The 16,339-nt window shown below is 45.0% G+C and overlaps 1 protein-coding gene across 1 annotated transcript in view; it reads left to right on the top strand.

Annotated features, from left to right (window-relative positions):
• The window catches only part of LOC146197358 (uncharacterized), a 93,396-nt gene extending 79,717 nt beyond the window's left edge, over positions 1–13,679 (top strand). Inside the window, exons 2-7 of the mRNA XM_084599171.1 lie at positions 2,549–2,646; positions 2,783–2,994; positions 5,356–5,544; positions 5,857–6,003; positions 7,850–7,943; positions 8,581–13,679. Of these exons, the coding sequence (XP_084455297.1) occupies positions 2,549–2,646; positions 2,783–2,994; positions 5,356–5,544; positions 5,857–6,003; positions 7,850–7,943; positions 8,581–12,608 (4,768 nt within the window). The 3' untranslated portion in view covers positions 12,609–13,679. The remainder of the gene's footprint in view (positions 1–2,548; positions 2,647–2,782; positions 2,995–5,355; positions 5,545–5,856; positions 6,004–7,849; positions 7,944–8,580) is intronic.
• The last annotated feature ends 2,660 nt before the right edge of the window (positions 13,680–16,339 follow it).

Below are 16,339 nucleotides of genomic sequence, written 5' to 3' on the forward strand. Positions count from 1 at the left end.
CACACTGAAAGAAAAGTGCAATAATTCACACTGACGGTTCAAAAACTATTTATGTTGGCCGCACTGTATCAGAGAACAGGGAACAAAAAAAAATTAGGGTTTTTCAATGTGCATCAATTTTTATAGCTTTATGTTATGCTATCCTGACAGCAGTAGAAAAAAAAATAATGAGGGCATTGAGAACACTTTCATCACGGATTCTTAAATTTCAGAAATGCTGCCATACTACTACTTGGTGGCAATACTTAATGTAAAATCGATCACAACACAAGGACATAACATAGTATTGTGTTAGATCCGAAGTCACTTAGGCACCGATCGCAATGAAAGAGCAGACAACTGCGCTACACTATAGCTCTCAACAAAACTACTGAGAATGTCACATAAAGATTTCATGAAGTTAATACAGCATAAACAGAGGTATAAATGGCAGTGCATGCTCACATAACCAAAAAAAAAAAAAAAAACGATAGATTACGGCTCATAAAACCCATATCATAGAACGAAAATCGAACTTATAATAATCGAACTTTGGAAATCTAACTCATAATAGTATATATTCCAGTCCAAAAGTCACAATCTATGCACACATTCACTCACAGTAGAACATAGTGCATTCCAGCTGTCACCATCTAGAGTCAAGATCAGTTTCCTACATCAGCAACATTTCATGGAAGCAATAGTAGGCAGTCTTCGTATCGCACGCCCACACACACATCCTACACCTAATTGAAACATAAGCGTTTGTGTGAAGAATGTGGAGAAGTGCTCACAGTCAACCACATCCTAATTGCATGCCCAAAACTCGAGACACTATGGAGGAAGCATTTTACCATCTTCTACAATCATGCCATATCCCATTTCACCCCAGCTTTAACTTTTAAGAGTAAGTGCAATAGTAGACTTAACAAGTGTTTTTAGTTTCCTGAAAGGACTTTCTAAACAAACTAGATTTTTAACACATCCCTTTTCCTTTTCCGACAATCTTTTTCACCCGCCTCTTGGCGCATGCCTTGGTTATTTATGTGCCATGAAGCCTAAAACGCACACATTCCTTTTTGAACGCACACACATGCTTGACGTTAACAGGCTCCTCCATAGTGATACAAATAAAAGCAAAGCCTAGCTACCTTCATCTATTTCATCTTGATTTTGGTCTTTCCTTGCAAGCGCGGAAATCCTTGCAGCATTGTACAAGCTGCCTTTAAGCAGGCACGTAAGGATATGCATTGAGATGCATTATTTGGTCTTGCACTTCTTTTGTTTGCTTCCATGCCTGTCATAGTGCTGACAGTATCAATAAATATTAACAAAATATCAACCCTTTATAGTAAAGTCACTGGGACCAGCAAAAATCTTTACGATATCAGTTGTTGGTGATGACATGGTTCTGAAGATGCTGCTGAACACGTCTTGTTGCTTAATGAAAAAAAAAAAAAAAAAAAAAAAACATTTAAATAGCTTCAATCTCTCTGTTGTCATCTCTTCGTGCAATTTTTTTTTTACTTGTGGAAGCAGTACCTCTTAAGCACAAGGACGTGGCTATGAATAAAACTAAGTTTGATTTCATGTGAAAATCAAAGCCTTGAATGAACGAGGTGTCACTTTTTGCTGTTTCTGTCTTTTAAAAGCAATAAATGATAAATATGCATAGCAGTCAAGTGCTGCAAGACCACACACGCTGCACCTCCACTTCTTGCCTCCGCTGCCTCATGCTTTGTGCTGCACAGTGCTGTGAATGTTTGCCCATTTCTTCCCCTTTCCCATTTCTTGCTGCACTTTTACTCTTCCTTACTTACTGAAAGGACCGCGGCGCCTCCTTTCCATGTTTGTAGACAGCTTTACTTTTTTTCTTTTTTTTTTTCCCCTACGCGCTGCGTGCTTTTCCTCACGACTCCAAGGTCTCCGTAAAGTAGGCTTCTCCTACATGCTGCTAAGCCTAGTGGTAAAGGCACCTAAAAGGACACTCGGAGTTATTTGTTTTCGAATACAAATAAAATCTTTCCCTCGCGATTCTCAATAGTGCGCGGGCGGCGATGTCATGTCGTGGGAGCCGTCGCCGTGGCCAGGCGCACTTTACTATAACAGATTTTTACAGAAAACGTATTTGCTATAAAGGGAGAAAAGTGTACAGTTGTCTATAGAAGATGAACTGGGACTTCAGTTTCACTTTACTATATCCGACTTTACTATAGCAGGGTTCTACTGTACTCTTACATCCACGCGATGGAATGCTCTTGGAATTTCACTACTGGTATATGTTAGTGTGTGAGCTGCGCTGTTTCCAGCATTTAGAAATTGGCCAGATTTGGCAATTTTCATATGATGCAATGTTTTGCTTAATAAATCCAATATAGTTGTTGCTTTCTTTGTGGCTAGCTAGCAACGGAATGCTGCAAACTCTGAGATTTTATCCAAAATTGTCACTTCATATGGCTAGTGCAGAATTAATGCAGATTTAAGGGTGGACTCTTTTGAAACATTGATGGTTGCTAGCTTGCAGGCTGGTGACATCTGTGCTGAAGGCATGTTTCTCTGTTCTGTGCAGGCAATGGCCCCTAAGTCTGAGCACTGTCTTGGCAAAGACTGTGGCACACCAGATGAACACATCCCTGAAGCTAAAGGCTGGGGGTTACACAGAAGAAGGTACGCTGTGTCTTTTGAGCATTTTGCTTTCATCAGCAATGCAGTTGTTTGAAACATGTGTCTAGCTTCATAGGTCTACCTTTGCATGAAATCTGCAGTTGTTTTTTAAAGGGAAGTTCTTTTGCTGCCCTCCCAGACTTGGCTGTCGGGCGACTTCGAACAGCTACGCTGGAAGCGCTGGCTGAGCAATGCACCCTATGGAGGGAGCGGCCTGAACTGGCCCAGGAATTGCCACACACCCCCGCAGCTTCCCTGCCCGTATCGGCACATGGAGTTCGCAACAACCGGCGCAAGATGGAGGACCGCCACCTGGCACTACCAGACCTCAACTTTGCACTTGGCCTCCAGGTTAGAGGATCAGTTTAGCCGTGAATAAGTTCTTCATGTAGGTTTCTGGAAAACACGCTCCATAGGTGCCTCATATCACTTGCAGTCTGCCACTGTTCCTTGAGGTTGCTTGTATACACAGAGGATGTCACAGAGTCCAGTTTGCAAATGGCAGGCTTATTTGTGCGGTTGGTATCGTATCACAATTATGATTTTTTTTTGCCTTAAAGGTCTTCGATAAAGTGACTCTGATGCATAACCATGCGCATACAATGTGAAACCATACCAAACCATACTTATGAGTCGAGGCACAGCCCTAAGAACAAAAACGAGGATTTTACACAAGCAGAGCTGAATTAAAAGCAAACTGTGTACAGTCTAGCACAGTGACAGATTTCAGTTCTGTGATGTACTACATACTAGATGGAAGACAAGACATGAAGGCCTTACAAGGACTGAACACTGGAATTTAGGCATCAGTTTTTTTTGGTATGATAGAAAGATTCCTGTCTTAAGTGTTCGATTCCATAGCACTTTTAGTAGAAACTGTTACATGCATCTGTTACGCTCGTTTATTGGAGAGACACTAGGAAGATACACAGGTATGTTCACAGGAGATGAGGCTGTGCTCTCGGCACATGCGCTGCTGCTTGGAGCTCTGGTGGTGGACTCTTGGTTTACTGAAACTCGCCAAAAAACGCCACAAAAACGGTGTGAAAAATTCTTGCCTGGAATTTTTCGATCATTGCATGCACCCGTTTTTATTAAATTTCACCCACCAGACAGTAATTAAGCATCAGCTTCAATTTCCACACTGAAAGCTGCTAAGGCACAAGAAGGTATGCCTCTCCTCGTGAACGAAAGTTTTAGTGGGCCCTAGTCACCCTTTCATCCAAGGATTTCAAGACACTGGGGCACCAGCTGGTGACAAAAGCTGAAAGCATGCTATTGGCGATGCAAAGGTGGGGTGGTTTTTATCCTACAGCGCACAACAAAACATAACGAGCACTCCTGGAACAAAAAAAGAACAGTGTGCACTTATGAAAATCAGTGGCAGCAACAGTTCTTCGCAGGATATCACCTCAGCTGTTTTTATGAGTTTCAGTGGCAAATTGAAATTGTAAAGCCTCGTTTCCTTGATATTGTAGTGTTCGATTTGTACTGTTTATGAGGGAAGATCTTTTCATTTCCACCATAATTTCGTGACATATTTTGGCCAATGTTCTGTCCCTTTAGAAACTATTCAGGTTATCTCTACAGTGTGTAGGCTATGTGATTGTCTGCCAGATGTGCTGCTTTGTGCCAAATACTTAAATCTTCTCATAGTAGGCAGGCAGTGAATATTTGTTGTAGTTCTTGACTGCACTCGGAAATTGTAAACCTGGTGGCCATTAAGGAGCGCTTCTCTTGCTGTAAAGAGCATAGTGAAATAATAGGTCATGAAGGAAGTTGAAGTGGACAAGACATGACTTAAACTTGTGTTTATCTTAATTTGCTCAATTTCATGATACTTGGTATCACTTTTGTACAGTGTCAAAAATGAACCACATACATTTAAAGAGTTTTTAAAAGCACACTACAAAGCGCTTCATTTGTTCCCCCAGAAAGTTATTCTCATCTGACGAAACAGCCCCACCCTTTGGAGTAACTTTCAAGCACTGTACATTTCATCCAAGCAAACAGTAAAACTCTGCACATCCAGGTATGTAAAAGCAGTTCACTGTGCTCACGTTGCTGCGGATTCCACCCTTTTCCATCGATAACCGGAACATATGCTGCAATGTCTTTGGTGCACTTTTTGCCTCAATGTCCAATTCTCAGATGGCCATTGACATTGCTGTGAAACCTTGCTGATATATCGCAGTGCTACGCGTCAGAGAAGGGTGTTCAGCATAGTCCTGCTGCAGGCAGCAATGGGTACTAAGGATGTTTATTTATGTTAGCCACTTGCAGATGGTCTTGCATATTTTTCTTGTCACAACAAATGAAGTGTTTTGACTACTAGGACTTTTATTGTACACACATAAGTAGCTTTCCATGCATGGTTTGTGGCAGCACATGAGGTAAGTGTGTTTAAAACCTGCTTCTATGATGCTCTCAATAACAAGGTTATCATTACGGCTTGAAAGTGACAAAATTTTATTGTGACGCACTCTCAAATGAGGTGCATTTGTGATGCCCATAGGCCTTTAGTCCCAGTTGCCAGCATGGTGTCAGCTAGCCTTCCTTAAATATTTCATGGTTATTTTAATCGCAGGAGAGATATTTTTCTGCTGGCTGCATTCACAGGCTTGCTTTGAAGCTTATTGGTGTGTTATGGTTCTTTTAAAGTGCACTTGAATTAGTCTTAAGTTAATGTTTTTTTTTACTTGCTGCATGCAGGGACTTCCGCAGTGCAGTTACTATGCAGTCTTTGATGGCCATGCTGGTGTTGAAGCAGCCGACTATGCCACAGCGCACCTTCATAGAAACATTGCTGCTCAACCAGACTTCGTGACTGACCCAGTGAACGCCATGCGTGAAGGCTTCAAATTGACAGATCGAAATTTCCTACAAAGGTCTTCAAAAGAGGTAACTAACTCGGCTAGCACTTTTTTTTTTTTTCACGGCTGTAGCCTTTCTGCCTCCCTTTTCTTGAAGGCAGTAAATGCACCATGACCGTATATGTTTTGAATATGTGGCCTGCAGAGTTTAGATATCTCAAATAAAAGTTGTGCGGGGATTTTCCGTTCAGAAATTTTCGGAAATTGCGGGTATCAGCAATTTGGTGTTTAAATGGGGGTTCTGAAGGCTTGCACTTAACAATCTAGCGCCACTAAATTTAAATATTTTGAGTGCTTAGGCTGTCAAAACTGATTGATTGACATCTGAAATTTGTCCCAGGGTCTCAAGAGTGGCTGCACAGCTGTGTGTTGCCTGGTGCGCGAGCAGAGGCAGCTGATTGTGGGCTGGCTGGGTGACTCTCAAGCCATCCTCGTCAGGAAAGGGGTGCCGATGCAGTTGGTCGTACCGCACAAGCCCGAAAGAGAGGCAAGTTTGCTCACAGTGTATAAAACAGTAGCCAAATTACTTTGTCACCTGAGTAAATTTCGAAGACTGGGTTCGTGTACAGCTACTAGATATTGGTGAAAGCATCGTGGGGTGTGTTACATGAGAGGTGTACGTATTTGTGGAGAGCAACTGCAGTGCGCTAAATACATACGCACAAATGTGCAGAAATTTGGAGGGAATTGTTAATGCATGTATATAAGCATTCTTCCAGTAGCTCATCTTTTTCTCGTGATTTTCAAGTACAGTTACTTTCATTTGTATTATTACTTGTACGATTTGCAGCTGGCAGCCACATGGTATGGATGGGTGGTAAAGAAACGTTGGCTTATTATGTATAACTGATTAACTAAGGTTAATTAAGTAGTAATTACTTTTATTTCTTTTATCTCCTATGTCATGTAGCACTTTTTACATATGAGGGTTATGGTTACATTACGGGCGTGTGTGAGAGGCCCAAAAATGCTTACGTATTGAAAACAAAATTGAAGGTGAGCCGTAACTTTCTTTGCCACATATTTCATGGGCCATGCATTCATGTTATCAGTGGAGTGGTGAATTTATATTTGCTGTGCACCATGCTTGGTAACCCAGTGTAAGTGCTGTGAGTAACCGAGTATTGCAGTTATCTGCCCATTTTGAAGCAAGAGCTTCACTATGTCAGGTTTGAGCGTCAGGTATGCTCGGTTTTCACTTCGAAGGAGGTTTAGAGGCCAAACTTCTGTGTTAAGCCTGATGGGCGCCATGTGCCTTTGAGGCATAGTCACATAGTCCACCAAGTGGCCCGTGACCACTGTCAGGGTCAAGGTCACGTGAGGTGCCGATGGTTATGCATTCTTTTCACCCCAAGGGAGATTTACAGGTCACTTCTGTGTTAAGCTTGATGGACGCCTGTGCCTTTGGAGCATAGTCACATAGTCCACAAAGTGGCCCGTGACCACTGTCAAGAAAGGTCACGTGAGGTGACTTCAGTTTGAAGTGGAAGTAGAGGGCACTCAAGGGGCGATACGTGTATAAATAAGAGCCTCCCGGCTCCTGCCTAGGGTTACAACACTGCACGAGATGGAGGACGAACACCCTGCTACAGTAGCACGTCGGAACGCGAAGAAGGCATGTCAGAATGAAGCCCTGAAAAGGCGGCGTGCCGAAGAGACCAATGAAGAATGGGCTTTACGTTTGGAGACACGCATAATGTGTTTAATCCAAGGTTGGAAATGAGCGTAGCCATGTACATGAAGCTTTCGCTTCCCTCCCAGGTTAACAAAAGTTAAACCACCAGCTAATTTTTATTGCGAAAGCAATACTACTCTAGGTTTCGAGCCTTCAGCGTAGCGCGGCCGGTAGCCACGTCTCACCCACCTGATGCTGTGACGTCACACCCCACGTAACACTAGGGTGTGGGCTGGCAGGAGCTGCCAACTTGGGTCTCTCATTTCACATGGGACGGTTATGTCAGAATCAGCCTGCTAGGACCCTGGCATTCACGTTACCCTATAGGCCTCTAAGGCACATTCATACGACTTGGTTAAAGCGGGGCTTTATATGTGGGCTGAGGAAGAAGAAAAAGAAAACGCTCGGTCACCCGCAGCTAAAGCTTTTGCTCAATATTTGGTTCAGCAGCGTTGAATCCTTGTAATTTTATTTTTATAAGCCTTTGCAAAACCCAACAGATTGGAATGGGTCAAATAACGCTGGTCAAATCTGTAAGCAGATTCATTTAATATTTTTTTAATAGTCAACTCCGCTGAGAAACTTGTCTAGACAGATTCCTGGCACTCTATTGGAGGAGTATGTGATCGCTTACTGACTGCAGTGTTATTTCTTTCAGGATGAAAGGAAAAGGATAGAGGATCTAGGGGGTCTTGTGCTGCTGATGGGCATCTGGAGAGTGAACGGCACACTTGGCGTCTCTAGAGCGATCGGTGAGTAATTTAAATGACCCCACTCATGAGAACTAAGAATTTGTCTGTGTGCATGCAGTTTGCCTCTTAATTTGTGTTTATTTTAGTTCAATATGTGTTGTTGCAGTTGCTTAAAGGGACAAAGGGTAACACCATAGATGTTTGAGTATGTTTGAATATATGTTTGGTTCTTCCTGGGTGTGCGGGTGTTTGACAGCGAGTCTTTTGCTGTGAAAATTTGATTATAAAATTGAACTCTTTCCTGTTTCTTTACTTGAGCTTTATTTGACACCAAAAAGGACCCCGTGATCACCGCTTGGAAGTGAATGCCAGTGGAGATCCTGTGAGACTGCTACTTGCTTTTGAAGGTGGCTGGTGACAGTGATGATACTTTATTTGTCTTTTTCTAGCTTATAAACGCTCCACTTATCACCAGACCATGGTAATTTGTTTGTAAAGACAAACTTCATTTTATCCTCTCAGTCCCTTCATTCTTGATGTCTCTTCAGTTGTAGAAGTTGCCAGTAGAATGCATTATATCTGATGCTGTATTAATGCAGGCATTTATCTGCCAGAGTCTCCTTGTTACCTGTGGCCCTCACAAGTCCACATACTGTATTCAAACCTACTTCTGTTCTCTTCCACCGATTTAATGCAGGAGATGCTGAACACAAGCCTTATGTGACAAGTGACCCAGATGTGATCAGCTTGGACCTTGATGGCACAGAGGACTTCCTTGTCCTGGGCTGTGATGGGCTCTGGGATCAGCTGAGCCCTCAGGATGTGGCTGCAAGGGTTTACCACGCAGTCCTTGATGATCCCGAGAGTGCGCCCTACGTGTCGCACACGCTTGTGCAAGGAGCCAGAGATCTTGGTTCTTCAGACAACATTACGGCCGTAGTGGTCTTCCTTCGTGATCCCCGAGACTTTGATCCGTCGATCATCGACATCACGGCAGCCTTGGCTCCAGAGAAAACGGTGGCTAGTGAACTTCCTACCCCTCCTATCGAAGATGTAAGGGAGGCATTCAGTGGCAGCGAATTCGATGCGGCGAAGTTTAACAGCAATGGATTTGGTGACCACATCTTCAATGTAGATGCCGTGAACTCCCACATTTACGATTGCAGCAATGAAAACGAAATTGTTCAGCTGGCTTCTGGTGTCGTTCAAGATACAATTGAGGCAGCTTTGCACCGGGTCAACGATGACGTCATCACTGCAGGCCAGATTGTCGATCAAGTACATCTTCTCCACACGGAGAAGGAGGGTAGCAAGTTTCCAGACTTGGCTGAGCAGTTCCACGGTGCTGTCCCAGCTGATGATGGCCTTGAGAGCAAGTTTGACCAGCCAGATGGGGTGCCTCTCTCCGCCAATGGGTATGGTGATGGCATACCACAGCAGCATCACGGTGGTCGCCAGAACCCATTTGATGATGAGGGTTACTGCCACGACCTCGAGACGTCGGAGTATCTGCCGAGCTGTCCAGCAAATGTTGTGGCAGCGCATGAACAGGGCGACGCTGGCTGTGCCGATCATTTTCCTTCTTTCTCCGAAGTCGACAACACCGTCAGCTGCCAAGCTGAGCAGCTGACGCATGAACAGACATTTATGACTGCACCAGATGTAACGCCGAAGCGTGGCGATTTTAGTGATGCCTCTGACCTGGCGGTGGATGTCGGACAGCTATCACCTGCTAGTCCATGCATGGAGCCAGAGAGGCTATTGCTGGCTGCTCCTGAGCAGCTTCCTGCTGCTGGATCCGAAGTGAGGGAAGTTGAACTTCCGGATGAAGGAGTTGACTTGAGCACCCTGCCCGAAGATGTCCACGAGCTTGAGGCTGCTTCTCAAGCAAAGGAGAAGCCTGACACACAGTTGATCAGCCACGAGGAGGAGCCCGCTGCTCTGCCTGAAGACCAGCAAGATTTGCATGTTACCACACCTGCTGTGTCATCATTAGATTCATCGGAGGTTGTTGAGACTGGGCTTGAAACAGAACTTACAACATATGATAATACAGCATTGCACACAGACCAGCAGGATCACTTTCACGAAAAAATCCAGCCAGTGCATGTTGAGCCTGAGTTTGCTGTGCACGGTGATGCCACATTGCTCGATGAACAGGAGGAACACCTTCACAAAGATTTTCAGCCAACACAGCTTGCCCTGCCAGAGTATCTCTCGCCTGACCACTTCAAGGATGTTGGTGATGAGCCCGAAGCATTGGCCACGAGCCATAGCTTTAGCCAACCTCTTAGTGTCCAGTCAGAGGACCTTGTATCAATTGACCTCAACAGCTCCGGAGTGCAGTCCTTGGCTGGAACAGGTACGCCCCATTTTGCACACGATGAAAGTTTAACACTCAATAGTGGCACTGATCTGGAGCCTTGCAAAGAAACAAGCGTAGGATTTCATGCAGAAGATGTCGTGGAGAGTCGTGACCAGCCTGCTGGAGAGGCATTGGAAAGTCTCGGCGTCGATGATGCTGAAGACAACTCTTTGGGTGGCTCTGCAGAGTCAGTTGTAGAGAAGGTGGCAGCAGAACCTGAGCAAAAAGACAGTTCTGTCATCTTCTGCGAGCTCAAAGAAGCCCCACCGGTTGATAACCCCGAGACGATTCTTGAAGACCAGCTGGCCAGCTTCAGTAAGCAAAATGTTGATGGCCTTGGCTACAACATTCCCGTTGAGCAACAAGAACTGGTTGCAGGGTCTGAAATGGAACAAGCTCTGTCGGATGCTGGATATGTTGTGGAAAATGTGGAGGTGGACAGCAGCCTTTCCCAGTGCTCTATTCAGGAGCCCTGCACTGTTCCGGTAGCTTCTGAAAGCCTGCCAGCATGTGAACAATATGTGTGCCAAGAGCCTTCCTTGCTTTCTGTTGACGTTGATCCGCAGAGTGGAGATAGTCCTTCATCTCCAATTGACTTAAGCAAGCCCTGCAAAGAGTTGGAGCATGCTATCCCAGACTCTGTTGGGGATTCCCTCCTTCACCCCCAGCAGAGCCGTGCAATTGAGGAACTTCTAGAAGAAAGCTCAGCCACTCTAATGGATGTGCAGCATGTGAGTGACAGTGTCAAGGCAGCAGTTGACGAAACTCCGGCTCGTGTGGTTGACATAGGTGCTATTCCAGAGAACATTCCAGAGGCGGATGGAGTCACTGAAGACTCAGACTCTGAAAAGGACAGTGGGTGGCGGTTTGTAAAACCTGTAGAGCCTGAAATTTCTCCTTCCTCTGGGGTGCTGACGAAAGAGGAACCCGATGCAGTTTCCAGCCTCGGTTCACATGCTGATGAGACTATCCAGTTGGCACCAAAGGAGGCGTCCTCCACAGACCAGCCAGCAAGCCCTGTCCTAGATGTAGCCAGTGCCTCTGAACAAAAGACTGACAGCGTTGCCAATCTTGTGCCGGTCTCGTTACCAGAGACAAAACACGAGGTTGCCATTGAACAGAAGCCGGATATTTTGCCTGAACAGAAGGTCAGCACACCAAAAGCTGCTGCCTCTGTGAAACCCTCTTCAGCTGCCCCAAAAACCAAGCCAGCCGGCAGAGCGTCCCCTGCCCTTAAACCAAGAGTGTCTTCCACAGACAAGCCACCATCAAAGACTGCCGCAAAGACCGAGGCCTCTGCCAAAACTGCCGCCACCACTGCAAAATCTCCCGTGAAAAAGACTCCCATCGCTAGCAAACCTGCATCAGCAGCTTCTACACCCAAAGCAAGTGGTATGCCACCAAGCACGGCAGCAAAGAAGGAAACCGGTACAGCCCGCAGGAGCGAGCCTCTCAAGCCAAGAGCCGCTGCTGGTTCTGCGGAAGCGGCAGCCAAAAAACCGGCTCCAGCATCAAGACCCCCTTCGAGGCCTGCTCCTGCTGCCTCTAAGCCAGCAGACAAGAATGCGGCACCACTGACGAAAGCAAAAGCACCAGCTCCTGCGTCCACAGTGCCTAGGACACGAGCACCTGGGGCCACAGCTGCACCCAAGCCAGATGCAGCTGAGAAGAAGCTGCCGTCAAAACCAACACCAGCAAAGCCACTTCCTTCCAGGACTGTAACGAAGCCAGCTCAACCTGTGAGCAGCTCAAAGGTAGGGTCAAGTGCATCTGCAGCTGGTCGCCCAGCAGCAACTTCCCGAGCCACAGCAATGTCTCGGCCTAGTAGCAGCAACCCTGCTACTGCTACTGCTGCTGCTGCTAATGCTAAGAAGGCAGCGCCTGCTCCTACAAAGGCAGCAACCGCTAGAGTACCAGCGGCACGGGACGCCAAGCTCAGCAAGGACAGCACCAACATGCAGCTGGCCGGTACGCGGAAAGTGGACGCATCATCAAGAACCACTGCCACCAAGACTGCTGCTGGGAGCAATGCGAAATCGGCTGCTGCTGGAGCAAAGGCAGCACCACCAACGAGCAAGTATTCTACTGTTAGAGCTGTACCAAAAGTTGGCGCTGCAAAGAAAGCAGTTGCCGCCACTGCCGCTGAGGACAAAAGCAAAAGTGAGCCATCTGCTAACCACAATGGGACGCCGGAAGAGAAAGGCACTCTGGAAGAGAAGGACAACAAAGAAGTCTCTCCGGTCGAGAGTGAGGCCATTACCATGAGCAGTGGAAGCCACGTCGAATGTGACGAGGCTGCAAAGTCTGCTGCTGTTGCTGCCGACGATCTGGCTGCTGCCGTTTCTGTTGCGGATGCGTAGTTTCACTATCTGGACTTTCTACTAGTCATTCTGCTCTGTCCTGTGCTGCTTTTTTTTATTTTTTGAGATGCGCACCAGTACTTTCTACAGCTGTTCTACAACAAAGATGCGCAGGAGTAAAAGAATAAAAAAAATGCATGCATGCTTCAGGATTAGGTAAAAGGTCACTCTCGATAATGGGAAGTCTTTGGTAGACGTTTGAATAGGGTGCAGGTACTGGCCGTCGTTGTGCCAGGAGTCTTCACATCCCCTTTTTTTATTTCCGCCTATTTTAGCTAGCGTAATGTGCATAGGCTGCCACATCCAGTTCTGAAGTTTGTAGTTTCCTCTCCTGCATGGAGAGAAAGAGGTGTTGTGCCCCAGTGCGAGTTGTGAGTGAATACCAAAGACTGCTCAGATGCCTTGCAAGCCTTTTCAACTTCTTGCAGCCCACTCACGGCAGTTGTGAACTTGGGGCAGCATTTGGAATGCAGCAAGACGGCTCTTGCTTGTTGGAAGCCAGTGTTATTTATTTTTGCATCAAGTGTCCTTACAACAGATTTGGGGCTTGCTTCGTTTATGCTTGCGTGTTTGACGACTCGGCCGGAATGCAGTGTGTTGATTGAAAGGAGCAAGAGAAAACGTTTTGATGCATTTACTCGGTGACGTCAAATTTTTCCTGGTGGCTTATATATGTTGGTTTATATGGCATGGAAAAGCAGCCATGCTGGTTTTTATGTCTGAAGTGCTTCTCTCTCCTTTTTTTTTCTGCTTCTACTTGCCTGTACCGTGCTGCATCTCCCACACAAGCATTGTAGTTATCTACGCAAAAGCTCCACAGTTTCTTTTAGTTATGTGTTCAGCTTGCATGTTTTCTATGCAACATTTATAAATGGGGCACTCTCGAGTGTACCAAACCAATAACTATTTGACAACTTCTACTGAGGGCAAGTGTCCCTTGCCTGTCACTTGGGCAACTTCATATGTTTACTTCTGACCTATTTAAGACATGTATTGCATCTTCTTTTAGGGACCTTTTTCTTCTGCGATACTTTTTACACATACTTTGCAGAAATAAAAGTTTTATGAATACTCGCATTCCCATTTTTCCTGCAGTGCCACAATTTAGCAAGGTGCATCAAGAATCGCTGCCCTGCTGAATGGCACTTGCTTATAATTTACCAATTCTGGCTTACTAATGACTTTAATAGTCTGTAGTTTACTTACTGCAAAATGTTATATCAATTTCTCATTGAGCTATATAGCTGAAAGCTTGTCAATATTGGATACCATTCAAAAGCTCTCCTTAAGCACCAGGTCTTATATTTGGCAAGTCTTGAAATCTGGATGAAGAGATATGTTGCATGCTCATCACTACAGCCTCTCCGTGGTTGTGCAGTGGTTAGGGGTGCTCAACTACTGTGCCCATGGATGCAGGATCTAATCCCGACCTCGGTGGCTGCTTTTTGATGGAAGCGAAAAGCAAGGCGCCCATGTGCTGTGCGATGTCGGTGCACATTAAGGAACACCAGGTGGTTGAAATTTCAGGAGTCCTCCACTACGTCTCTCATAGCCCGAGTCGCTTTGGGACATTAAACCCCACAAACCAAACTCTCATATTTGGCAAGTCTTAAAATCCGGATGGAGAGACCAACTCCAATATATGTTGCATGCCCATCCCTACAGCCCCACCATGGTGGTGCGGTGGTTAGGGGTGCTAGACTGTGCCCAAGGATGCGGAATTGAATTGCAGCCATGACGGCCGCTTTTCGATGGAGGTGAAAAACCAGGTGCCAGTGCGCTGTTCTATGTCAGTGCACGTTAAATAACGCCAGGTGGTCGAAATTTCCGGAGCCCTCCACTACGGCGTCTGTCATGGCCTCGCACGTTTCAGGACGGTAATGGGGCTGAAGGGAACTATTAATGCATCATTGATGCTTTGAAGACTGAATGGTGAGAGCGTTTGTTCACATTATGTTTGTGCCAATGTAGAAATTGGCCTTTGTGCTGTTATAATCCGTTGCACCTCTTCATGTGTTCAAAGGGTTACACACACACACACAACCCTTATTAAAGACACGAGGTGTAAATACAGAATTCAGTGCACAACTTTGCAAGTTGCTAGCTGTCATAAGTTTGTTCCACACATTCAATTTTAGTCTCACATTTTCTCCTATAATGTGGAGTACCTGAACTGCAAAGTGGTATTCAATTCTGACTGCTAAATAATTGCAGAATATCTATGCAGTTTCAGTTTCAACTGCCGAATGATGGCTGTGGCTTGCGAAAAGCGTTTATGGTACGCAAAAAAACATCGCCAGTATGCAATTTGTTGGTTCCTGCTCTTGAAGCAGGCTTAATTATAAGAGGACCGTGGACAATTGCATCCAAATATTGTTCTGAAAATAAATCTTCTGGCTCTCTCGGGGACATTTGTCTGGCAACAAGTTTTATTGCCAAGATCTAATGTATAGAAAATAAAATCAGTGTCCAAGTGTGCACTTTTCTTGTGATATACAAAAGCTCTTTAATCAAAACATCACCGAAGAAATCCAGTATACAAGGTTATTAGGCACAAGGGGTACCATGTTGACCCATGTATACCAATCTCTATCGCATCACTTGAATGAAAAAACATCCAACCAATATGACTGGAAACAAACGTTTTGCACAAAATGGCGAATAATAAATATAAATGGCATATTAGAATTGAGTGCATAACTTTGTGCTTGTCACACACAGTTACGGAGTAATCAATAAATGAATGCTCAAACTTTCTTCCCTCTCAAACTCCTCATGACAGTACATTCCATTATCGATAACTGAACAGCTAAAAAAACGGTGGTGCAATACATTCACTGAGGGTGCAGGACAAATTTCTGGTTAGGCATCGCAGCTCAGTCTTGCCAATTTGTAATTGGTAATTTTGGATCAAAAGCATCTGTTGAATAACATCCACACCAGCACTGCAGGTCGAAGATGACTTGTGTGCTGTTATAGTTCTGGTTTTAAAAATGGTTCCGAGCCAGAATGAGCATATTCCGTTGTTTCCCTGATCTCATAAAATTGCTCTCTGCCATAAGATGATGGTGCTTAAAGGTAGAAAAAAATTGAGCTTGGTTACATCAGTCACCATCCCATTTCAAAGGGGATGCCCTAAACATTCCTTTACCACAACTAAAGAAACGGTGGTGCAATACATTCACCGAGGGTGCAGGACAAATTTCTGGTTTGGCATCGCAGCTCAGTCTTGCCAATTTGTAATTGGTGATTTTGGATCAAAAGCATTTCTGAGATAACATCTACACCAGCACTGTAGGTCGAAGATGACTTGTGTGCTGTATAGTTCTGGTTTTAAAAATGGTTGAGCCAGAATGAGCATATTCCGTTGTTTTCCTGTTCTCATAAAATTGCTCTCTGCCATAAGATGATGTTGCTTAAAGGTAGAAAAAAATTTAGCTCGATTACATCAGTCACCATTCCATTTCAAAGGGGACGCCCAGAACATTCCTTTACCCGTCCTTCCATTTGTTAATGTGCTTACAAGGAAACCATGTAAAGTAGTACACATTCCTCCTCCGATATTCCTCTGAATATTGAATCAATTTCAAAATATATGCGGGTGGCATCCAAATGCAAACCTTTGAGGTTACCTGTCGTGGCTGAACTGGCAGGAGCTACCAATTTAGCCAGCACTTCCAAGATGGGAATTGAATCCACCGCGACTCCAGAGTCTGGAATTCTACTCATAA

This window comes from Amblyomma maculatum, chromosome 3, assembly GCF_055883805.1.
Source record: "Amblyomma maculatum isolate TAMU_Amacu chromosome 3, ASM5588380v1, whole genome shotgun sequence".
Lineage (NCBI taxonomy): Eukaryota > Metazoa > Arthropoda > Arachnida > Ixodida > Ixodidae > Amblyomma > Amblyomma maculatum.